The sequence below is a fragment of the Centrocercus urophasianus genome, unplaced genomic scaffold, assembly GCF_019232065.1.
Source record: "Centrocercus urophasianus isolate 14NV4802_14NV808 unplaced genomic scaffold, USGS_Curo_1.0 seq_12, whole genome shotgun sequence".
Lineage (NCBI taxonomy): Eukaryota > Metazoa > Chordata > Aves > Galliformes > Phasianidae > Centrocercus > Centrocercus urophasianus.
This window is the reverse complement of record NW_024884364.1, coordinates 43374067-43398524: the sequence shown is the minus strand read 5'-3', so window position 1 is coordinate 43398524 and position 24458 is coordinate 43374067. Positions and strand designations below refer to the sequence as shown.

The window sequence follows — 24458 nt, the reverse complement described above, 5'->3', positions numbered from 1 at the left end:
GTACATTCCATTTCTACTTTGAATTAAAAAAATATGTAACTGCCAAGTACACATCAGCCCTTCAACAAAGTATTTATCTTTGTTACACAGTGTCATCTAAAGCAAACACAGGACAGGAAGGAAGGAAATGGAAAATAAAAGGCCTTACCCTCCTGAAATGAAGAAGAATTACCCATGGCAAAGACATGTGAATAGGAAAAGCTGGATGAAATACGTGTGGAAAGTAAAGTAAAGGCATCACTGAAAACAGGGAGAAAGAAAACAAAAGAAGTGAGGAGGAATAGGGAATGGCTCCTCTTAAATATTATATTCTGAGGGCTAGTTTTCCAGTGGCTTTTGGTAAGGAATGCAGAAAGAAGCAAAGGCATGAACAACAGTAGTAATAGCTGCAATTATGTTTACAATCAGCAGCGACATTGCTAACCAGGTCTTGCCTTTGTCAATACAGTTTGCAAAATTATAATCAAGGCTGCATTATGATCAAAAAAATTCAAATGTCAAGTCAGAATTGAGCAAAACATGCTAGTGAAATCAAGTCATGCACTAGCATCTGCATAAAAATAACCTCTCATAAATGCATCTGACAGAACGTTATGTGCAGTATTACACATCACGTTAGCCTTGCTCAAGCAACTGTGGCCTTCTCAAGTAAAGTTGAGTGAGAATGTATCTAAATGTGATTTAAATCACTGACAGCAGAAGTTCTAGAGATTTGATATTTCTTAGAAAACAGTAAGGTAACTTTCCCAAAGCAGGCAGTGTTTGCCACTGATCTGGAACGGGGGACGTAGGCAAGTTTTGAACCTACATTCTTCAGTTCCCCTCTAGATATTGTTTCTCAGCTGCTGGTTATATTATCATCTTCGTTGTTGCTCTTCACTTAGTGGATTTTGAGAGATGACATATGGCAGGACACCACATGTTCTCACCCTTCCTCCTTTAGGAGGGCTTTTAAGCAGCTGTAGGAAGTGTTGAGAAAGTGACAGCCAATGCCCAACAACCTCACTGTGACAAAGAAGCCAGGAAAGCTGTATTTATCTGCAGACCATGACTCACCCTTAATATCAAGCATAAGCATGATACAGGATGAGGCAACTTGCACCTAAACACTGCTTTCATCCATTTTCTCTACGAGAGCTGAAGGCATCCTGGAACTGTATCTGTGTTCATGAAGATATAGGCAGCATCCCTGTCACCAGAATGGGCATATATCTGAGTTACCGTGAAGGCCATTTAACTTCAGTCTTCTGCAAAGGCTGCAGCTAAGTCTGACCAGGTCTGTCACGTAGGTCCCCTCTAATTAATTGTGTGAAACTGGATTAATGAAAAGACATACAACCATTAGATTTAACCAGATTCAATTTGACTGGAAAGATGAACCTGAGAGAAACAGGCTGCCTTTCCCACAAAGTGAGTGTGTGGGGACTGGGCAACCAGTAACACAGACAACAGCCAGCTATAACCTGGACTCACAATGCCCTATCCACTGCTGCTTAGGAAAATATTGGACACCATATACAGTCATCTGTTGTTTTTACTCATTACTCGTTTAGCCAAAAGACTGCACCAACCCTCTGTTTTCTTGTAAATAAATTAAAAATCTAGCGTATTTATCATAAATCTTTGCAATTACAGTGGCCTGCAGACTGTCCTTTCCTCAAAGTAAAAGACGTTAACACACTGTAAATTGTTTTGGCTTATCGAGTTTTAATTTATCGTTCCATCCTCTCTTAAAAGGTTATTTCTTCAGCAATATTTTAACAGGAGCCATCAAAAACCTGCTGAAAATTCATATGAGTTATGACCTTCAGGTCAACTTCTATTCCAGAATCATCACTTTTTTTCTTTTTCTCTTTTAATAAGTTGTCTAACAGGCCAGGATGACATGACTTGCCCTTGCAAATGCCACTCGGGTTTGACCCCTATCAAGTTATACCTATCTAAGTGTTCACACTATTCTATCCGTGGGCTCAATAGGTTTTCCCTGTAAGTGGTAAAAGGAGGTCACAAGCTAAGCCCTTTGCAAAATGTTGTATATGTGGTTTGGTTTATGGACTCCTATTGGCTCCTACTCTCCACTGAATAAACAAACAACAGCTTAGTTCCTGAAATGAACAAAAACCATAACAAATGACATTTTCCACCTACTCTTTTATAGGTTGTTCAAAACCATACAGTAAAACAAAGCACTCCATGCTTTTATCCTGATATCAATTTCAAAGAAACTCACACAAGAATTATAAGAGTTTATTTTCATCACACAGTTATTTGCTATTTGCAATCAATCAGCTCTCTCTTTTTCAAGAATGCAAAGGCTTGCTGGCTTTGAAGCAAATTTATAAACAGAGCTAGTTTATAAATGGCAGAACGTGACTGAATTTCCACACTGTTCTTTCATATTTATATTTATAATTAAAAATATTAATGCAATTTATCTCAAGCTTCTATCTTTCCATGTTTATTACAAAGAAAAATCCAACAGTACACACTACTTGGTTCTATGCAATAATGTTACTATCATAAACCAGGGAGCAACAGCAGAAGGTTAAGTAAAAGCAGACATATGGATGTTGGAATGCTCATAAATATGAAATTAATTTAGCATTTTATTTTCACATTTCAAGTAAAAGTCACAACTTTGAGCTACGCTTGCAAGTATGAAGAGAAGGCAGGTTTGGCAGTTAAAAAGTTTCTATTTTATGAAATGGTCACTAATAAAGCAGTTTGTGCATAAACCTCCACACCGAAAGAACATTTAGTGCTGCCAGTGAAAGGTAGCAATGCTTACGCATTCAAGGTACCCTGCTTCTGCCTTTTACAGGATGGGTTTTCTCACAGCACAGCTGTGACTGCGCAGAGCGACAGCAGCAGCTGTCACTGTTGGATTTCTCAGTGGAGGTGAAGATGGCTGTCATGGGCTTTGCTTACAGCCCTGGGACAGGAGGAGAGCACCTTGCTTTGGAGTGCCGCTTACTGCAGCACTCTCCTCTGCAAACATCTCCTGCACAGAAACTTCAGAAAGAAGGAGGGCGAGAGAAGATGGAAAAATAGCCTATCTTCACTCCTTTCAAGGTGATTTCTTGATTAAACTGTTTGTGTGGTAACTGTTTTAAACAGAAATTTAGACTTCTCTTTATCAGCGTTTTCAGTAGAATTGATTCAGATCGGCATAAATTTGATCTCTATTCCTTTGTACTAGAAAATGCAAAGATTACATTAAAAGCACCATTTTGCAGCATTAAAATTATGGCAAAACTAACATTACATCTGTTAAACAAATATGACATCGTTGGCCTTTTCACTTGTTTCACTTTTGAACAAAAACAACAGTTCTACTCAAAACAGCTCACTGTTTCATGTTTCTATTTGTGTTCTTCAACAAAAAAAATACCCAAACAAAACCTTTTAAAGTACATCAGAAATGATTCCACAATTCTGCAACTAAAAATTGACATAAATCACTCACATTCATTGCCAAATTCTCAGTCTGCTTTTTGGATCATAACAAAGTCTCCAAAAAGCAGACTTGCACCATAAATTTCTTAGGCAAACTATAAAAAGCTCTATAACTTACCGATGTCATTGCTTCTTTCAGAGGAGTCTTTCTCCAGTGCACTGGACACCGAACTCCCCACTAATTCCACTTTTGGACTATCACTCCTACATTTGGATCAAGAAGAGGACAGATTTTATTGGAGTTTGTGCATAGGTTACAGTAAATTGATAGCTAACCCGCAATTACTACTGAGAGAGGGAAATATTCTTCCCTTGTAGCAGCAGAGTAGCAGCAGTGTGTCAGAGAGAGCAATCTCCAGTAAGCAAACATACCGTATGGATTAACCTTATCTCATTTCTCCTTAACACCTGTCAAAAAAGCCTATTTTAGACATTGCAGTGTCTAAATAATTCTCCAAATGTTCACAGCATCTCAACGTGAAGGAAATCTAAGGGCAAAGGGACAGCCTTCAATATCTTATTTGTAACTGTTTGTAATTAATTAGCTGGAGTAAATGACAGCGATGGGCTATCCAGAGCACTGCAGACAGGGAGAACCTTCGCAGAAGCGTTATGTGTCCTGACAGCTCTTACTCACAAATGCAGCTTCTCCAACAAAAGGAGACTGTCATTTATTTTTGCACATTACTTATGAGATTAGACTATGAAAATGGTTTTTCACAGATCCAATGAAACAAGATCACCTACTGTGCCTGAAAACATCTTTGGAATAGACAAGCGTTGAGAGTTGTGATACCTTATGGATATGAACCTTATAGAAATTCTGAAATCAAATGGGAGATCAAACATAACCAACAAGGTTATTCTTTCTACTCCCCTCACAGCTACTAAGTCTACAAAAATAATCTGACTATTGAAACAATTAAGAAAAAAAGGGCCAGTAGTAGGTGAGCAGCACAGCATTGCACAGATCTCACAGACAAGTCCCTGAGGCATCTTCCATGATAACAGTGGTTCTGTTTATGCAGTAAATTGTATTTAACATTATTATAATGTCACAAATATCTTATTTTTTCTCCACAATAACTATTCCCGGCATAGCAGTGAAACAATTAAGATGAATGTAATGTACCGGAATTATGAGTAAAAATACTGACCATCCCTGGAACAACCCAGGCAGACATGCATTCATATAAACACCAATTGAAAGTAAAATACAGGTGAACTCCTAATAGTCTGATGGCCTAATAGTCAGATGGCCTGAACCTCCACTTGTGACAGCAGCACATGGGTGAAACAGAAGGCATCTAGAAACCTTATTTCAGAATCCAGGAAGGCAGTGGTAGATAAAGAGTCTAAACATTTGTCACAGATTAAGTGAATCTAATTAAACAAAATAGATGGTACAGACAGTTTATGACCTGAAAAAAACCCCACCCTGGTTTGACACAACTATCAATTTGGCAGGTTGTCTGCAACAGGGAGGAAGCAATACACTCCTGGAATCACAAATTAATTGCTGAGATGATAAATAAGATGATCCACCTGCTCAATTATTTTTCCTATCTTTTGGTTTTTCACCTATCAAAAAATGCATATGTATATATAAATATATAAGAAACAACATAGTTTCTTGGCTCACACAACAATGAGCATCTGACTGCCTGTTCTGTTTTGCACACATGTATTTCCCAGCCAATTGATAGCAGCATGTGAGTCAGAAGCACTTTAGGAAATGCACGACCACTCTTTTGGAGTAGATTCTTAATATGTTGTGACTCAGGGCTGAAAATCACAGCATTTACCATTTGAATACTGATGATGGCAAGATACATGATATCACCAAAAAAAACCCAACCCAAATCCAGTCCACTGACAAAAAAAATCAACAGGTTTATTATGCTAATCTGCACCCATATGAATACAAAAGCCATTTCTTTTGGGACACAGCATCTCCCTCTCCCTGCTCCTGCCCATGCAGACAGGCTGTCAGCTTGATGGGACAGCTGATGAGCCTTGAAAGAAAGCCCACGCTAATAGAAGTCCCCTTGCAAAGTGATTAATTGCCATCTGGAGCAACTCCCTGACCCATATGGCTGAATGTCTGCACAAACGCTGGTGCTAACATAAGGGAGGTACAAGAATGCGCTGCCAGGAAAAGGAACCTGCCCCTTTCAGCAGCAGAGACTCAAGATTGGTTTAGACTAGCAGTGAAAATGCACTTGGTGTAGGTCTTCAGGGCTTGCCTTCTCAGGAGAACTGACTGATTCATCACTAAACGGTGTAATCGCATGTACATCTAAATAAGCTGTGAAGCCTTTGCAGCAAATTGACAGCTATGCTCTGTCTCACATGGTTTTTGTCTCTCTATTGCCCTTGAAGTCCTAATCTGCCTTGAAGGAAGGAAAACAACGTTTAAAAGAAAAAACAATTATTACCACAAAAACCCAGTGAGATGCATGAGACTGAAGGCACTTGGAACAGAAAAAACACTCTTCTGCTAACCTGCGGCAATGGTAATCTCATGGGAATCATTTTATAAATCTACAGCACCTCTCCCCACTAGGCACAGCAAAAATTCTGCTTGTTCTATTTTTATTCTAATCACCTTAGGTCTCTCAGATTCTAGAAACAGATACCAGAGTGCCATAAAACATTTACTGTCTTATTAAACTGAATTGACTTAACACGCCTTTATTAAAGTGCCTTTCATCTGGAGTTTCGCATTTCTTTTTTGTTCTGTCAACTTTCTGTCCTCATTCTGCAAGACAACCTTGTCAGTTAAAGATTACTAGGCAGAACAGCTGTCTGAGATACATTCATTAATTTGAATTAGCTGATAAAGCAATTCATAGTGAAAACACTAGCACTATGACCATCGGAATAGCATCATCATCACTCTAAAAATCATTTTTCTTCTACTGTTTTAATCTAACTACTTTAAAAAGCAGAACTCTTTCAAATATAAAACTTTAAACATTTTTTAAATAAAGAGAATGAAGTATTTTTCTCTATGCTAGAAATAGCAGTGTTTGGATTAATTAACAAAACTGGATTGCAGTTCAGATCTGCTGTTTCACTTGGTTAACCAGAAATCTGAAATATCTTTAAAAGTACACAGTTTGTTTACTAACAATTTTGTAGTTAGGAAATGGGAAAACAGAAGAGAAATAAATCACCCACCCACAACTCTATGTAAAATAATGCTTAAAATCTTCCATGAAAAAGACAGAACAAAATAATAACTACCCTGTTAATTATCTAGCCAGTGACAAGTATGGTAGGATATGTACTGGTACCGGTCTTGCCAGTAACATATCACAGCTAAATGTAAAGGCCATAGCAAGCACTTGCTTTTTCAAGCATGGTCAAGAAGCCAGCAGGTCAGGGCCACACTGTGGAAAACCTGGGCAAGCATGTCCAGAGCCAAGGAGTCCAACAGAAGCTGTGGTAGCAGTACATGGCTAGTAGTCTATGTTCTCAGAGACACACAGCAAGGCACTTCACTGAGATGAAACCAGCAGCACAAGGCAGGCATCAACTCTTTATTTTATGTGTCTCAGATTTCATGTTGAGAGCACATGTTTAATGAAGCCTATGTGGAAGAATGAAGGGAACTGATGCATAGGATTTTTATTTTATTCCACTCTACCCTCCACTCCATTTTGGTAATGTCAACGTTCCACTAATTCCACTAGTTCCATGGCAGCAAATTATTCTAACAGTTCAATAGTAAAATTATTTCTGTGTCTACAGTACTATTTCTGCAAGGCATGCAGTTAGCCAAATTTATACAATTGCTTTTTTTCTGGTCTTCACCTATTTCTACCTACTTTGCATAAAGAAAGTCTGCAGTGCACAGTCAAGAATGTAACAACTATCAAGTAGCCATCTAAACACAATTAGGATTATAGGTGGGGCCTTTAAGTTCTACCTCAGCTTCTCCCAGTGTGAGCAGAGATGTGTTCACAAGCCTAGATTTCCAGTGCTCCTAAAAGGCTGTAACCATCTCTGATAAGGAGCATCATGTAACTACAGAATAACAACCAACATCAGAGATTAAATCACTTGACAGCAGAATTCTGCAGTAGCATCAACTTAAAGGACATTCTGAGAAGACACATGTAGCATGCAAAAAATTGATCTACAATGATCAAGGGAAACACACTAAAACCAAGCTGGCGGTGCTTGACAAGTACACTGTCTAACACCGTTCCTCACTCAGTACAATCCAAGCTTTGGCAATGATTTAATGCTCTGGCTAAGATGGAATAATTTAGGCAGACTAAGTAAATCAACAGCAGCACAACACACTGATGTAGATGTTTCTCACATATTCTGCAGAGGAAACCATGACATTTCTCTTTCACTACATTCATCGGTGGAGATGAACTAGTAATGACCGGGCTAAAACTGCTGTTCCTGAGGAGATGGTTACGATGCAGCCAGATAATGAGAAAGATTATTTATTAGCATTATTTTTCTTTGCAAACTGTGGCATTAGCTGCAAAATCTAAATTCTATACAGGTGATTTTTCCTTTAATTCCAAAAGCACGGGACAGAGGAAGAACAATACCTTGCATGAGTCGCAGGCACAACTGGTCTTTCTGGCCTTCTTGGAGGCAAGGTACCAGGTCTGTTCACAGGGTTTGCTTTGGGTGGCCGTGGTTTCTTCGGAGGTATAGCAGGAACTGAAGGCTTCTGCAAGTCTAACTGTTTTTGCTCTCTCTCTGATCTTTCTTTAAATCAATTATTTCCAGAGAAAAAAAAAACAAAGGCTATTAAGTGGAATTTATTTGCACTAACACATCTATAATTGAACGGTAACAATTCAAGTGTAGATACATCATATACAAGGAATAATCCTATTTCCTTTCCATTTCTGTCCTAAATCATTCTTTACTTAAAATGTTTGCCACAAACCAGTCTGCAGTGCCTGAATGTTCTGAACATAATTCCTCATGGCTGAAATGTGTACGGAGTATCTGAATGTGAATGGCATTTTTTATTTTAGTAACTCATTGGTTTCAGAGCGTATGTGAAAAATAAGAGCAACAAGAAATTACATATCACGTGCAACAATTTCCCCTGAGTGCAACTCATATTAAATGCTTATAAAACCAATATTAAGTTAGAAGGTTAGAAAGATAATAATTCTGGATTTTCTATTGAACAAATAAGAGAAATAGGATTTCTGAGAGGGAAAAAAAATAATGTTCCATTTAACCACAGTTAAATAAAAAAACAAGCATTAAAATTCAGACATGTTGGGCAGGATGTAAAACCCCTCTGAAAAATCAGATGTTTTATTTAGACTTTTAAGCAGACATATTCTGACTTTTTCAGCTTCCCAGTTCAAACGTAAATCACATGAAGCACAGATTATCAGGAGATGCCACAGCACTAAGACTCAATGCCAAACATACAAAGTATGTCAAACATATTACACACTAATAACTGTTCAAAATAATATGCTCTAAGTTCACAATGCAAAACAAATACAGAAGAAACTGAACGTATTTGCCAGCATAGGAAATCTGATTCTCCTTGAGGATAAGGCAAAACTTTCCCTCCCAGTATCCTACTGTGTCAACACCCTATTTCCCTTGACAACAATGTCAATAATGTGCTGTAAATATTAAGTCTTTGTATACACCTCAGAGGTATTAAGAATATAAATGCGTGTTTCTTGGTGGGCTCTGTGTGTCAGTCTGAGGGGATCATAAATCAACAGAAACTTTTCTGGAAATGCTAGTAGAAATACTGAAATAAAGTTTTAGCATAATGCAATAGTGTGTGTTTATCTGATAAACAAACAGCATTTGGACACCCAAGGATCAATTTATTGCTGTGCTTTTTAAGTTATCCAAACACCATCCACCATAGGAATGCATGGTGCAGAGATATACAGTGGACTACTATGTAATCTTACGGAGACATAAAAGTATGAGATATCTCCAGTGTCCAATACGGATTCAGATTTGATTTGGAACAGTTCAGTATGTGATTGTTATTCACAGCCACAAATCCCTTTTTCAGCACACTTTTTGTTGACACAGTTATTGGTCCTCTGTAACAGCGAAGCTTTATGATTATACTGTGTAATTTTTACACATTTATTCCTATGACTATTTATATTGTGTAGGTGTCTAAGGCACTAAACTATGTATTAGAGATGGGCTAAGCAGTGCACCAGTGTTCAGTGCAAAGGAAGTTTCCCATGCTCACTCATATTGTCAAAATAAACAATTCCCATCACTCCCAGGCATTTCAGAAATGTAGGTATGATTCCCATTGCCTCTTCAACACTTAGAAAAGTTACAGATATTTATGCCCTGGGACAGCAACATATTCAAACCTCCACCATTTTTTTGACATTTGGCTTTGTTAATCCAAAATGGAAAACAAAGGGATTTTCTCCTAAGATAACCACAAGAAATAATGCATATAACCAGAAGTAAAGCTATGCAGACAGAAGTGCTAGAATATCTGTCAGACTGCTAAGAATATTTGTACAGAAACAGCTCTTGGTGCAAAGTCTGAATGTTCTGGCACTAAATTATAACTGCATGTTATATAGTTAGTCATGCTCATACATGTGCCTGACTGCAAATTCAAACACTTTGAAGGAACCCATAATTAAACCAGTCTGTACAATCTAACAGTCCACTTAAACATACGAAATGAGATCATCTTCAATTAGACGATCAATATGACTATTTTCCCAAACTACTCAGAACACACCATGAACTTACGCTGAAACTATAAAAGGTTTTGTTCACTTCTCACTGCTCTGTGTGGTACTATTCCTCATTTCTTGCAGAGTTCTAAACCTGGCTTTGAAGGCTTTTATTTTACTTCTTCACAGGCTTGCCTATGACATCTGTGGCTCTGATAATGGAATGATTCATAAGCGTTAATGAGAATATCTTTGCAACTCCTCTCTGGGATGGATAAAAGCAGGGTTGATAGTTTTCAACTAGAGAACCAATGCATACAAAAGTTAAGAAAAAATACGCACTGATATGAGGTATCATGCTTGATTGAGGACCTGGGTTTTACTGAGCATGTAACTTTAGAAAGTATTTTTTGTATTGAGAGCATATCTCCCTTGGACTTCAGCTGAGGTTGCAATCACTTAACACCTTGGGATTGGTGCAACTGAAAACTCTGAATTTAGCTCAGAAATACCAGTGTGATCCTTTCCAAAATGCATATTATCAGAGATCTATCAGGGTGGAAATAATCAAATTAACAATATAGTTAATGAAAACTATGTATTGTGGGGCTAGGAAACGAGGGTGTGTATCAGCCTCGTTAGCCCTGTCTCTCTGAGGAGGGTAAGCAGCAGAGCACATTTCATACCTTTTTCTTCTGTTCGATTAGGAAGACATTCTGGTCTTTCAGGAGGCACCTTTTTGACTTCGTGTTTTCGATCTGTGGTACCTGTCAAAGAATGGAGAATTCAGAATTCTGACCAAGTCAACAAGCCACCACATAAGGCCACACAAGATACAATTTTGCAGTTTCTAAGGCTTTTTACAATCTCCTACTTCAGACATTTCTTGGTAAAACTGAACATAAATCTAATTTCATATATTTGCTTACACATACAGGACACAATTACAGATTTTTAAATGTGGACAAATATTTTAACAGTCTTCTAACTTTGTAAATATACTGAAGCAAAGAGCAATTCAACGGTGAGGAAAATCACTAAGAGTACACCAATTCACTGGGCATTTCTGCCAAGAAAATGCTTAATACGCATATAAAGCTTTATTTTACATTAAGTTAAAAAAAAGCCTGTTCTACTGTACCTCCAACACTAGTTGTTCACTTCCACACATTAGAAGAATGGGAATACAGTACCAACAGTATTCTGCATAACTATTTTATGTGACAGCTTTTGGCCTAGAGGTGTAAGCCTCTGCCTTTTTCTGCCTCTGTGTTAGAGACCCTGACACACTGCCTTCTGTTGCTATAAGGAGCATGAGAACTAGTGGCAGCAACAACGGGAAGACTTTGCAAAAATTTCCTGGCACACGCAAGATGCAATCTTCCAGTCCCCATATTATAAGTAATATTTTATTGGATATTGGCTCCACTGCGTTGGCTAACCACTAGGTGCTAATACCATTTCAACTTAGCGGTGTTGAAAACCGCTTTAGGTAACACTCTTAGTATTTCAATAAAAATAGCAGTAACGACATCCAAGAAAAGTGGAGGAGGCAGGGCAGGGAACACAAGGCGTGTTTTTTTTTTTGCCTCAGTCTGTTCAGTTCTACGTAGTTCTCAAGTAAATTGACATTTTCTGAATGTATGGTCACAATTCTCTGCTGCAGCTGGTTCCTAGAAACCAGTACTCATCAGTGCAAATTGCAATCAGTGGTGATTATAGGCCATTGTTTCTTTATGCAACTGCACTGTTGGATGAGCAATACTTGTACAACCTATCACATCAAGAAACCAAAATAACACTGATGTGCCATAAAACTACATCGCTCCTGAGAGGAAGAACTCTTGACAGAAACCAACTCAAGCATTTCTAAACCAAGTGCTAAGCATTGTTACGAGCTAAGCACGAGTCAGCTTCTTGATAATCTTGTACACAGTAGTGGGTTCAAGGAAAAAAATGTCAGAAGCCCAAAGTTATTAATTACAGTAAGATTAATGTTCATCATTAATGCACAGAAGGACATTCTCTGGTAGTATCTAAAATAATGGCTATACAAGCACTTATGGGCTCTCAGGCTCAGGTGTGCTCCCTGCTTGGGTTGTGACCCTGCTTTAATCAGCTCCCAGGCTCCATGACCCTGACTAAGCTGCCAAGAGATGGTGATGTAGAGAAAATTCTAGAAAGCTCCACACAAGTTCCCAGGGACACCCTTCAGTTTAGGTACAAGTTCCCTTACACTTGTACTAGAAAGACCAATTCTATTTCTCTGCAATAGTTTTATCCTCTGCATCAGAATATATTTCTATTTACTTATTTAGATTGCAACTGACAGTTCAGTCAAATATTATGACTGGTTACCATGCAGAAACCTTAGTGGAAATTATCAACAGGAAAGCCTGATGTGAGGATGTGGTAAAACACTATCATCTTGGTAAAGTGATTATCTGATAAAGTGATAGCAGAGGATGATTTCCACCTCTCAATACATGTCAGAAGAACACCATGTGCATAATCTGTCAGGACTAGCCAAAGGTGGGCTATGAGAAGAAACAACAGCCGCAGCCTTGGCTACTCTCTCCATTTTTACTTCTGAAAAGAGGCACATTATGATAGCGTGGCTAATGTGTCACATGTCAGCATGTAAAAGTAGGTTCAAATAAGTATTTAAATACTCCAATATCAAACTTTGTATTAAGTAAAATATTTAATTTTAAGTTAAATATTTAAATAAGTTTGTATGTGTACAATAAATTTAAAGGAATACCCCCTAATTTTACATCAGAAACATGAGACAAGAGTAAAAATTGAAATAAATATAACTATTTACAGAGCTTTTCAGAAACAGGCATCAGGCTGTAACTTTTGTTTCTCACACATCTTCAGTATGCAGCCACCACTAGATGGCAAAGTTACACTGCTCTCCCTCGACACAATCAGATCAATGATCTTGAAACCAAATCTGTTTTTCGGTGTCTCCAGACCGTGTTTGCAACAAACCATCGTTGCCAATACGCAAACCAAATAGTTATTGTTGTGATTCTCTAGTCAAAGAACCGCTTGACAAAATTAAATCATTTAAATTATAACCTATAGGTTCTCAGCAAATTACACTCTGGTGTAACTTGTTTATCCTATTAATGGATCAAAGCTGGAGGAGAAGGAAATGTACTTTTTAAAGCACTGAGAGTGGGAACAGACCACCGGGACAGCAAAAAAGATCCACTGTGTTTGCTTTGTTTTTTCTAACATGCACCAACAGTGAGGAAAGTGGTGGAGCCACTGCAGAACTCTAAGGCACTGGGGTTAAGGGATTAGGGAATTCCAGCCATAGTTGCGCTTCCACCACAACTGCAACACCAATGAAAACTCCGAGAGCGCCTCATGCCTCGTGATTTGTGATTTAACATGAAGGGAATAGGAATGCAGTTTCTGAGGCCAGAGTTGTCGAATGTGTAGATATTTCAACTGTTTCTGAGCTCCACAGAAAAAAAAATCATGCAGAGTTAAGAAATCGTGCAGATTTTTGTATTGAGAGGTTATTTTTAAACCACAAATAAAAGTGGTTTCAACTCTCAATATTTAGATACAATTCAGCCTATCATATCTCAAAAACAGCTTTACTAACACTCATACGTGTGGAAAACATAATCAGCAACTTCATACATTTGCAACACTATTATCTACATGGACAGATTCAAGATAATTCCTTTCACTTCTCTGTTTATCAAGTATTATAAAACAAGAATCTAACTATAGCATAGAACCTGCAGACAGACAGCTGGCTCCAGTATTGATGCAGATCTGCAATACCTAGACTGCAACTTTGATGGGATCACTGAATTACAGCCAGGTTCTCTAACACTGTCTTACGTATGGAAAAGATCTCCTTAGAATAGACCTATTCTATAGGTCTATAGGTAAAAGGGAAGATAGTTTCCTACTGCATGCAGTATTAGGCTCCAACACTTTTTGTCCCTACTGCAGAGACAAGCACACTATCAACTCCAATCAAAATAGAACAGCATTTCTAATAATTAAAGAATCATGCTTGCTAACAATTAACAAGGGACAAAACACATTATTTTTAAATGGTGCAGATGGCTGCCTGCAACACATTTAAAAAGCATATCACAGTCTTTTGAGGTTACCTCATCCTTTTGCAATCTGATTCTGATTATTAGTTGTCTGTATACTTCCCGCATATCAATTTGGATACAGATGAATTCTTTCTAAATTTGAATACATTTACTTAGATTGAGATGTCCTCACTGGCATGAGCTGCACAGTATCAGCTATAACTTACCTAATCCTTGTTTGACGACAGGAGCTGATGGAGGTGGTGGTTTCTTCGGTCTCTAAAATTTAGTAACAGAAGAAGTCACTTCAAAATGCCCGTGAATCTCATTCACTCAAAGGCTGGATATAATCATACACTGCTTAGCATTAAGACTCACAAATACAGAGAATACAGATTTTCCCTGAAATGACTTCATAAAATGAACTTTAAGACAGAAAATATGCATACAAATGAAATAGCATCTTTCTACTTTGGCAGCTGAAATGTCCTGCTGAAGGGAAAAAACAGTTGTTTAGGTTCCAGATCAGATAAAAGCATGGCCTTTGGTTTACTGAAGAAACCTATTCCCGAGCTCACTACCTGAACCACCATCTGCATTCACTTTTCCTCTACGCTCAGTTTCTTTACCCAGTTGATTTATTCTCTCCCCTCTCACTCTGTGCTCCTGCTTTGTTGTTTTGTTTTCTTCTTGTCCAACCAGTCCCAGTTTCCTCTCTGGGGTTTCAGTTGTAGTCTGTTTCCACCACCTTCTCGGTTATCTTATCTAGCCACAGAGTCTTGCAATTCCTCCTTGCTTCTCCATGTTTCCTGAGCAGTTTCAGTGCTCCTTCCCACTATCTCCTTCTCTGATGTTAGCCTGCTTTTTCAAAGCAATACACTTCCCTCATCGGCTTCCAGTTGAAGCAACTTTGTTTAATGAGCCATTTGTTCTGCTCTGCGGTGTATCAAAATGATTGTTTTAGTTTCAATTAGGAGTGAACTTTGCAGTGAAACTCTCTCTTGCCCATCTCCTCTGACTGTACTTTGGTTCTCCTCAGAGAAAAGTTTCAGGGAACATGATGTAGAGTCTTTTCAGTAAGAACTACTCAAAAGAAATGCTAAAGGTGATCAACTCATGTATTCCAACCATTGATTCAATGCGACCGGACCTGAACTAGTCCGGAATAAAACAGCAAAGTTGTGTTGAATCCTCAGCACCAGCCACTTCTCCTCACCATCATTATGAGCTGGCCCTCCCATCGGTGGAGGCTGGGACTGGGCAGCGAGCACTGGGAGAAATGGCCACGTGGGGAAAGCAATGGAAGGGTAAACTGGGAATGTGGAGATGGTGAAAGATCCCAGGCTTTTGTTCAACAAGCAGAACTACTGCAACTCATATTGTTTCAGACTGTGGGATGGAATCCAAGGTTTCTGGATCATATCAGAAAATACCTGGCAAAACCACTGGAAAAGCATCCGTTTCCTTCCATTTTAACACTGATTCAAGCAAAGAAAGGCAGTCTATAGTTCTAACAGACACACAGACTGATCTGAGCCATTTCTAAAATCAACAAAATTTAATTCCCCACTTTTAAAGAAAATCTAGCTGCAATTTCTAAGTGCCTGAATATTTAATTTATTCCATAAATTACAGTTACCATAATCTAAAGATTAAAAATACTTAAAGATATACAATGTATTGGTTTAGAAAGACTGAATAAATTTAACAACCAAAAAGAATGGATAAAAATGAAGAGTTTCTTCTTCTAGAATACAATTTGAATGCTCGCTATGTCTTAAGGTTTATAATTTCTGCCTCTTTTGGAAATCGCTTTTTTATTACTAGGCCTGGAGCCAGGATATACACTCTGATATTGCATATTAAACTCCAGCAGTTTTTGCTGCTCTTCTACTTTCATTTTCAATAATTATCGTGTTAGCTTCTGTGAGTTGTTTAATAGTGCTTTATTAAGCTTTCCAAGCTATTTAATTATTGCCTCTGGCATCCAATTTTATTGCCAAAGTTTGAAGCTGAGTGTCAGTAAGTCTTAGTTTTATCACAGAAGGCTTATATTGTCACTGTGAAATACTCATCAAAAGTGTAAGTGCAAGCTCATACTATCACACTGGTGACTGAAAGATTCCTAAAAATGGAATGGACTTTTGAGGGAAGTAATCCATGACTTTATTCCAGGGAGCTGCAAGATTTCTAATTACTGTTTGGCAAATAACAGCCATCTCCTTCAAATAACTAGAAGCTGAAAAAGCTTTTCTGCAGATTTCATACTTCTTTTTAATAATTCTGAGAGAGTAATGTAACATGTCTTGGAGATACCAAAAGCTCATTACAATCTTTCAGACCTCACAGTTTCAACCTCTTCATTCTTGAAGAGTGCATGACTGCTGGCAAAACAGGATGCTCTGCCTCATAAACAAAAGAGAAAAGTTAATAATTCTGATAATCACTGCATCACTTGACTTGGCAAATCACACTGAGATCACCAGTTTCTCTCAAACTCAGGACGTAGGGCAGAGTGTTGTCAGGACAACGTAGTGGAGACTGACAGACTGGACAGGTCAATCATACACATGCTCTTCACTGATGTTTTGTAACTCAGAGATTTGTTTCCTTCCTTATTTTTTTCTTTTATTTCTTACTAACTGACAAGTAAAAATGCCTAAATCGTCTATCTAAAACAAAATTTCAGCTCTAGTTTCATTCTGCATTCTACAGTGAAACTGAAAGAACATAATGCTTACCTCTTTTTCAAAATCGGAAGGAAGAAGCTTGACAAAGTTATCTGGAAACACTCCCCGTTTGCCATTCAGTTCTCCTTCCCACCAACCCACATCAATACAGTCCTACAAAACAGTAAAATAATGTGAAAATCACAATGAATGTGCTTCTATGCTAAACAGATTCTTGTGCTGAAGTGCTCTTTTGCATAATGCCCTGCCTTTTTGCTGGAACATAACAATTCACTGGAGTGCCAGGTTAGCAGGGTAATCTACCAGATAAAAACTTCCGTAATTGCCCTGCATGATATGATCATATGGAACAGCTAGGTAAGAAAATAAACATGCTGTAAGAGCTCAAGAGCTTGTCTGTGTCTAAAGTAAAACATTATTTCAGCACTTGATCTGTTAAACCAGTGAGCATTTCGAACACGTATGATATTACTTCTGACTTCATTTTAAAGAAAGGCAATAACTTAATTAAGCATCAAACATCCCTAGAGGTAATAAAGCTCATCCATTTGCCACACTTTCGCGGAAACCTTGACACACTAGAATTACTTCTGAAATTATTAAATTTGATCACAGTCCAATTAAGAAGGCATTAAACACCTGATCACTGTAGAGGGTCACCTTTTACCACAGCATTTTTCAGCAACAATGCAGAGTGGGTAGCAAAACACAATTTACAGCTAAACATTCACGATTAAAAAAAAAACAACAACAACAAAAACCTACTGCATCAGTAATTTTAAGTGATGAAAAACAAAATGAAGTAAAACTATCTTGGTAAAGAACAATAAGAGTACAAGCTACAACTACCGTAGAGAAGGCTAAAATTGCTCCTTGAGTGCTGGATGGTAAGCTGCATTTGCTAAAGAGAGTACTTTTGGTTCAGTCTTTCCACACTCTTCTTTGAAAGCTTCAGCTGAACCTAGTCAGCTGTTTTCCAAAACACAGTTACAGGAAACTCACCCATCTTCTTAGTCTTGAAAATATTTCAGCCAGTTGCTGAAATTAGTTAGCAATTAGCAATTGACTCATTACCAGGCTGGCCATCCTTTCCAGCCTCTTGAGCAGTAAATTTACATCTTATTGTGGCTTGGAGTCATGCAGTAAATACTGCACATCTGAAAATGGGAGAGAAAGGGAAATCTTGCAAACAGAGCACAGACTGGTCATAAGTCACCAGGGATCCTCCCATTCTACGAAAGCTGAAGTGAATAGGGCTGGATTTGCAGCTGGGATGCCACATCTGGCAACATCAAGCTTAAGCAACCACTGTGGTCCCTTCCACAACTTCAGATTTGGACATCTGCACCAGCCAGGTATATCCAGCTGCCCTGGTAGCAGAGCCACACAGAGTTGCTCAGAGTCCAATATGTTGGATGCCCCTTTGCTGACATTTCTAATGAAGCCTGGTGGAAATGCTCTTAGATTTAATAAAGAGTTCCTCCTTTTCAGAAATTCACCGCTGTTTATAAGAAATCAGTAGAAATGTAGCAGCTCTGTTCTCTGAATACTCAGGGGTACTGATGTAGGTCTATCAGTCCTCTCTTGGAGCACGGTCACTGCTCTAGGTAAGCTTGTGGTGAGGACTTTCCATCACTTACTGCTGCAGAAATGGAGTGGGCCTATCCCTGTTGAGACGTAATGTGGGCTGTGGAAAAAAGTATGATGAGGTGCAAATCTGGCTCATTACAAAACAATCACACTCTTGCTTTTCCAAAAAGTGAGAAAGAAGAAAAAAGCAGTGATTCTGGAACACTGGAACAAAACAATAAACAGAAACAGGAGTGTGGATATAAGAAAAGAAGGCAAGAAAAGGCAAGTAGTTAAGGAAAAGAGAGACGCAACAACATGCAGTAAGGAATTAGCTTTATAGAGTGAAAAAAACTAGAAAAAATGGCCAGAAGCAGAAGAAATAGGCCAAATTCTAGACGCTATGTATGCTATGAGGCAATATCCCTCCAGAAACAGCATCGACTCAAGATGTCCGGAATCTTTTGTGCTCTTGTGGTGTAAGAACAGAACAGCAGAAACACAAGTAGAAGTCATGGCTTCACATTCTACCCACACAATTTGTTTGTGAAACCATATCTGTTGTGCAGTGCATATAAAAACTCTGGAGCTTAAAATGTCATTTGCTCAGATCAGTCATGGTCGTAGCCAGATATAAAGGGTAACTGCATAATAAATATTAATTAAAAGACAGATATGAACTTTTTCAAATTGAGTAGTGTAATTAACACATACTTTTAAAAAAGTCTTTCTGATGTTCATTTCATCATCTGCCTAAGAAAAAATCATAGCGGTCCTTTGCAATGTAGGAAAGTTTTGATGGTAAATGCTAAAAAGCATGCCCACACTACAAGAGTGGAGAAGGAAAAACTAAGAGGAAATGATTAACTCTTTGTGTAGCGAGAGCAAACAGCAGTTTTAATAGATTAACTTCAAAAAATAAAAAATGAATGGTAAATAAAAGATCACATCCCTGTATTTCCATTTGGTAAAGCTACTGCAGGGATGTCAAAAGAACACAACTTAATCAGGTTTTCTCTAAGTTATAATCCCAGGATCATAGAAAATCTGTAGTTGGAACTTGGGATCGTGTACTGAATACATAATGCTTGATGACATTTGGGAAACAAGAACATCAGCAGTAAAGAAGTGTAAAGCTTTTGTTTTTTCAAATTATTTTTCTGTCTGTGTTTTTTATTTAGATTAATTAAATCACCTAATTCCCTGAGAATATGTGCTGGCTAAACATGCAAGTTAAGTAGCATCATTTTTCGTATCACATTTGCTTAAGATAGGTATCTTTTTTTTTCCATAACTCCCTTTTTCACTCTGATGTAATACATTCCTGGTTTACAAATGCAGGCACTGAATAAACTTTCCATTCTGTTTGTGGTAGTTTTCCCTCATGCTTAATCTGTTCTTTTCTCCTGTATCCCCTCTGTTCTTTAGCAGGGTGTCTGTCACCAAGGACAGACCTTTTCCCTTTTCCCGACCTCCGTGGGAGTTCTTTAGGAGATATTTATCAGTTTGCTTATGTCTTTGTTGTGAACAAGGCTGATCCTCGACCTGCTCATGTTTTCACAGTATTTGCTGCATGAACGCAGCACTCCACAAGGCTGGAGATAATCAGCTAATCATGCACGGTACAGGCAGGCTCTGTGCAGGATCCTGCCCTGTCCTCAGACAGCACCCCTTGTTCCTGATGAGCAGGAGTCCTCCTGCTTGGCTCTACCACTTGGAACAGCTGAGCACACCATTTGCTTGGCTGTGCATCACATGGTATGTTTTATAATGCCCTCCACCAACTGTCACACCATCCCGAAATTGCCAAAACATTACTGACCCAATTCAGATTTTCAAAAATCGTAATAATTCAAGCTTCCAGAGATGAAAAGCTTGAGCTTCTACTGTCAGCACAGCTTAGTGCCAGCTGATTACTTAGCTGAATAATGCGCATCATGTACACTCTTTTTAGGTCGGATGTCTCTTTATGCTCTTAGGAAACACAAACCTTACTTCCACGTCTTTGTTTTACTAGTACATATGCATTTTGTCTTTAAAGCTTAGTTGTTTTCATGAAGACAGGGCTTGCATTTCATGTTTGTTAATCCAGAACAGCTGCACATTTGCTTGTCTCTCCTCCCCTGCTTGTCACTCAGACTTACACAGCCAATCACCACACACCATTTTTGTACAGAGTAAATTGCTCAACAGTTTCTCTTTAATTTTCTCATTTACTGTATTTGCCAGAGGAGGCTGCTGTGTCACTGAGCAAATAGGACAGAAAAGAGATCTCAAGCATTAAAAGCTGCAGTTGAGATCAGGTGAATTATCTTGGCAGTGGCACCTTCCTCCTGCCATAGCCACAGGTCTGCTATGCCACAGAAAACTCTGTAAGTACACTTACGATGCTTACTGCAGGGACATCTTCATCACAGACAGACTCCCATATAAGGCCAGCTGAGCTGGAGCTGCACAAGCTACCTCAGAAAGTAACAACTGACACTACAGCTCTGCAGTGCAGCCAAGGAGGTGTGACCAGAACCACATGGCTGGTTGTCAAGATCGAGTAGAAGTGACTCCATTAGTTCTACATCCCTGTCACATGCACAATCCTACTCACGCTTCTCATGCTTTTCTTCTTTTTTTTTTTTTTCTTTTCTTTTTAAATATGGCTTTATGTGTCCAGTGTTGGCAAAATGGCTGTAATCTCAAAACACAGACTTTACATAAAAGTTGTCAAGCTGTTAGTATCAATATTCCAAAATTTATTAACTAAGTGGATCTTTCCTTCACTTCCACGTTATTCTACTGGGCTTGTATCAACGCAGATAGACAAAAATCAGATGCTGTCATGTCCCAGAAGTTGCATGAAATAAAGATTGTATTTGATGGATACTAGAGTTCATGCAAGGTAGGAGGTAGCTGGGCTGGGTAGATGGTCCAGCATTTAGCTACAGTAAAAACCGGCTCACATTGAAGTGTAACAGAGAGATTATATTTGTATCCAAGGCAGTGATGGCGCAACCATACAGTAATAAAATGTCAATTTGCACTGGAATTCTTAAGGAAATGAGGTGGGGGAAAGGTAAAAGGAGAAGTAACAGGAAAGGGCAAACAGGAGAAATGGCAACTACCAGAAAAGCAGAATGCAACCAGCTTTTGTCAGCATGCTGCCAACCATTCCAAGAGCATACACAGAGGAGCTAAAAACCACTAGTCATCTTGACAACAAGAACAACAGGAGAAAATAGTCTTCATGCCATTAGAAGATGTGCAAGCTGTGAATAAAATTGTAATAGAAATTCACCTGGGGCTATCAACATTTTATTCCAGAAGGGAATATTAAAATAACTACCAAAAAAAAACCCCAAAACAAAACACAATCCCCAAATAAACAATTAGATAAGAACGCAGCTGCATTCTGAAATTTGTCTGTGGTGTCTGAAAGTGTATGCGTAAAGGGAGAGAGGAGATCAGATAAAAGCAGTGCAAAGAAGTTTGGAATACTTTTTTTTTTTTTTTTTTTTTTTTTTAATATTAGTTAATATAAGTGAATTATGTAAGTAGGGCTGACAGCATAAGATCATGGCTCAGTATCCCTTTAGGAACTACAACAGTCCTGTGGAAACTCCCACACTGGCTAATAAAACCAAGAAAAATCGTGCTTTTGCCTCTTTGGAATGAAAGGATCCTGGCATTGCTTGATCCCCTACCCATATGCTATCCTGTTTTAACAGGTTTGTTTAACAGCAGAAAGGCTGCTGTTGAACCAGAACAAACCTTGTGCTGTTCCTTCCCCCAGTGGTCACTGTTAAGCCAGCGGAGGCTGAACAAAAGCCACAGTGTAAAGGCTCCTTAATACTGCATAATCTTACAAATACTTTATTGCTACACAGGAGCAGCTGTATCTGGATACACACAACCAACAAGAGGCTGTCCCTGATCACCTGCTCATTTGAAGAGTATCAGTGGTAGCAGAACAAGGATGCAAATTTTCTTTCTGTCAATTACTATCACCATTTCTCTTTGGTGTTCAAAAAGATGACAAACAGGGTTGGCGAGACAGAGCTGGCAGTCCTCTACTCATGTGATCTTCAATTTCCTAGTTGAGACTGTGGTCAAAACTTCAAAATTGAAAGGTGTGGCTTCATGCCTACCAGGTCACAAGCCTCTCTCACAATATAAGAAGGACATAAAACTATTAGAGTGTCCAAAGGAACACAACAACACATTGTACTTCCCTTGTCAGAGACTAGAACTATTTTTTCTTCCATGTACTATGATTGACTTGACTTTTCTTTTTCTCCACTTCTAACCACTCAAACGAGAGTTACAGTGTCCTGTGTCCATTCCTAATCACCGAAATAAAAACCAGTAGCTACTTGGCTGTGTGCTCAGTCATATTTATAATTTTCCTCTTGCCGGCACTCAGGACATTGGACTTGCATGTAGATCTCTGCTGAAGCTGGCTGCAAATGCTTCCAATGTTGCTCTTTCTGATGTCACCAGCTGCCAGACACTCATGGAGAGCGTGCTTATAGCTGAGCACCCCCTGTAGCTGTACCAAAATAAGAACCTGAGCAAGTCTGAAAGGGGCTGCCCACAAAACCTATTCAGTCACTCCACAAAGTAGAACACTGGGATGTACTGAAGGTTTGTGAAAAATGAAGGAACTCCTGTACTTCCAGGCCGTCATCCACTGCTTCAGCCATGTTTTCCACTTATTTGAGGATGCAAAGATGATTCCTGCCTCATTCTCCACGTCTTCAAAAAGGCCATCTCCCTCATTGCTCACCACCTTTGAAACATCAAGATTGGATGTCCAACAACACAGGGAGTGCCACAGCCCTGAGTTCATCTCTTCCCTCCCCAGTTTCTCTCCTGGGCTTAGCCAAGGAAAAAGCTTTTGTTTGCAAAAATAAATGAGAAGTCTTCCTTGTTCCCCAAGGTCCCAAAACAAAGTAACAATTCATGTATTTCTTTTCTCCCCATATGTACACCTATAGCTGTAGCTGTGTAAACACATAAGGAAATAAATCTAAAAAAGGATATCTTCAACCCTTACCAGGACATTCTTTTTTTTTTTTTTTTTCTGAGGGAGCAAAGCACTGCACAGCTGGCCTGCTGAACAAGCTGCTGCTTTGTAGTGCTGCTAAAACATGAAGCTATCATTTAAACATCAATTCACAACTGCTCAATATTTCAGCTTATCTGATCAAAAGGTTTTGATACAGAAACTTGTGATTTCATCAATCTTGTCAGGATAGAAAATATTTCCAAGTACAAACAAAGCGGGTCCTCAGAAAGGATGACTGCAAAGCTCCAAGGAATGGGCACTCCAGGAATGCTCAGACAGCAAGTTTTCTGCTCATGCAACTACGTGTACCTGCACTCATAGTCATAAGCTACAGACATCCAAAAAAATGACCCAATAATTACTTTTTCATAGATTCTTAGGCTTAAAATATATAATTGGCAAGCTAAGATTAAAAAACAAAAAGTAAAGACTATCCAGAAAATTGAGTGAGAGACAACACAAAGTGCGTAGTTTAAAAAGCAAAATTTTCATGGTAGGATACGAGAGTTTTACAGACACCTTCAACAGAATACACAGTTCCTTGCATTAAAAATAAAAGAAGAAAGAAAAAAAAAGAAAAGAAAAAAATATCCCACTAGTTGAGAATTGTATTTGTCAATGCCTGTTTTCCTTCTGCCTTTATATAGTTGGATCTCATCAAGAAGAATGTTGAGCTTGTAAAATCCCATTATTCAGAAAGCCATGAATACATCTTAAACTTGTACTGAGAGCTCTCATGTGTCAGTTCTGCTGTGCTGGCAGCCACACATTATGCTATTACAAGCCTTGCTGTAAGCATCTCTCCAGCAGCCTTTCCCACAATTGATAATCAAATTCATAATTTAAAGAAAAACAATACACCTTAGAGTTTAAGGTGATCGAGTACGTCTACAACACTTACAAGATGCTACGCATGTACAAAAACACA

The 24458-nt window shown here is 38.6% G+C and overlaps 1 protein-coding gene across 3 annotated transcripts in view; it reads right to left on the bottom strand.

Annotated features, from left to right (window-relative positions):
* SH3KBP1 (SH3 domain containing kinase binding protein 1) overlaps window positions 1-24458 on the bottom strand; it is a 217869-nt gene that overhangs the window by 14457 nt on the left and 178954 nt on the right. For all 3 annotated transcript variants that reach the window (XM_042809914.1, XM_042809915.1, XM_042809916.1), the window contains 5 exons: window positions 16954-17055; window positions 14440-14491; window positions 10823-10903; window positions 8034-8196; window positions 3575-3660 (listed from right to left, as the gene is read on the bottom strand). In XM_042809914.1, the coding sequence (XP_042665848.1) occupies window positions 3575-3660; window positions 8034-8196; window positions 10823-10903; window positions 14440-14491; window positions 16954-17055 (484 nt within the window). The remainder of the gene's footprint in view (window positions 1-3574; window positions 3661-8033; window positions 8197-10822; window positions 10904-14439; window positions 14492-16953; window positions 17056-24458) is intronic.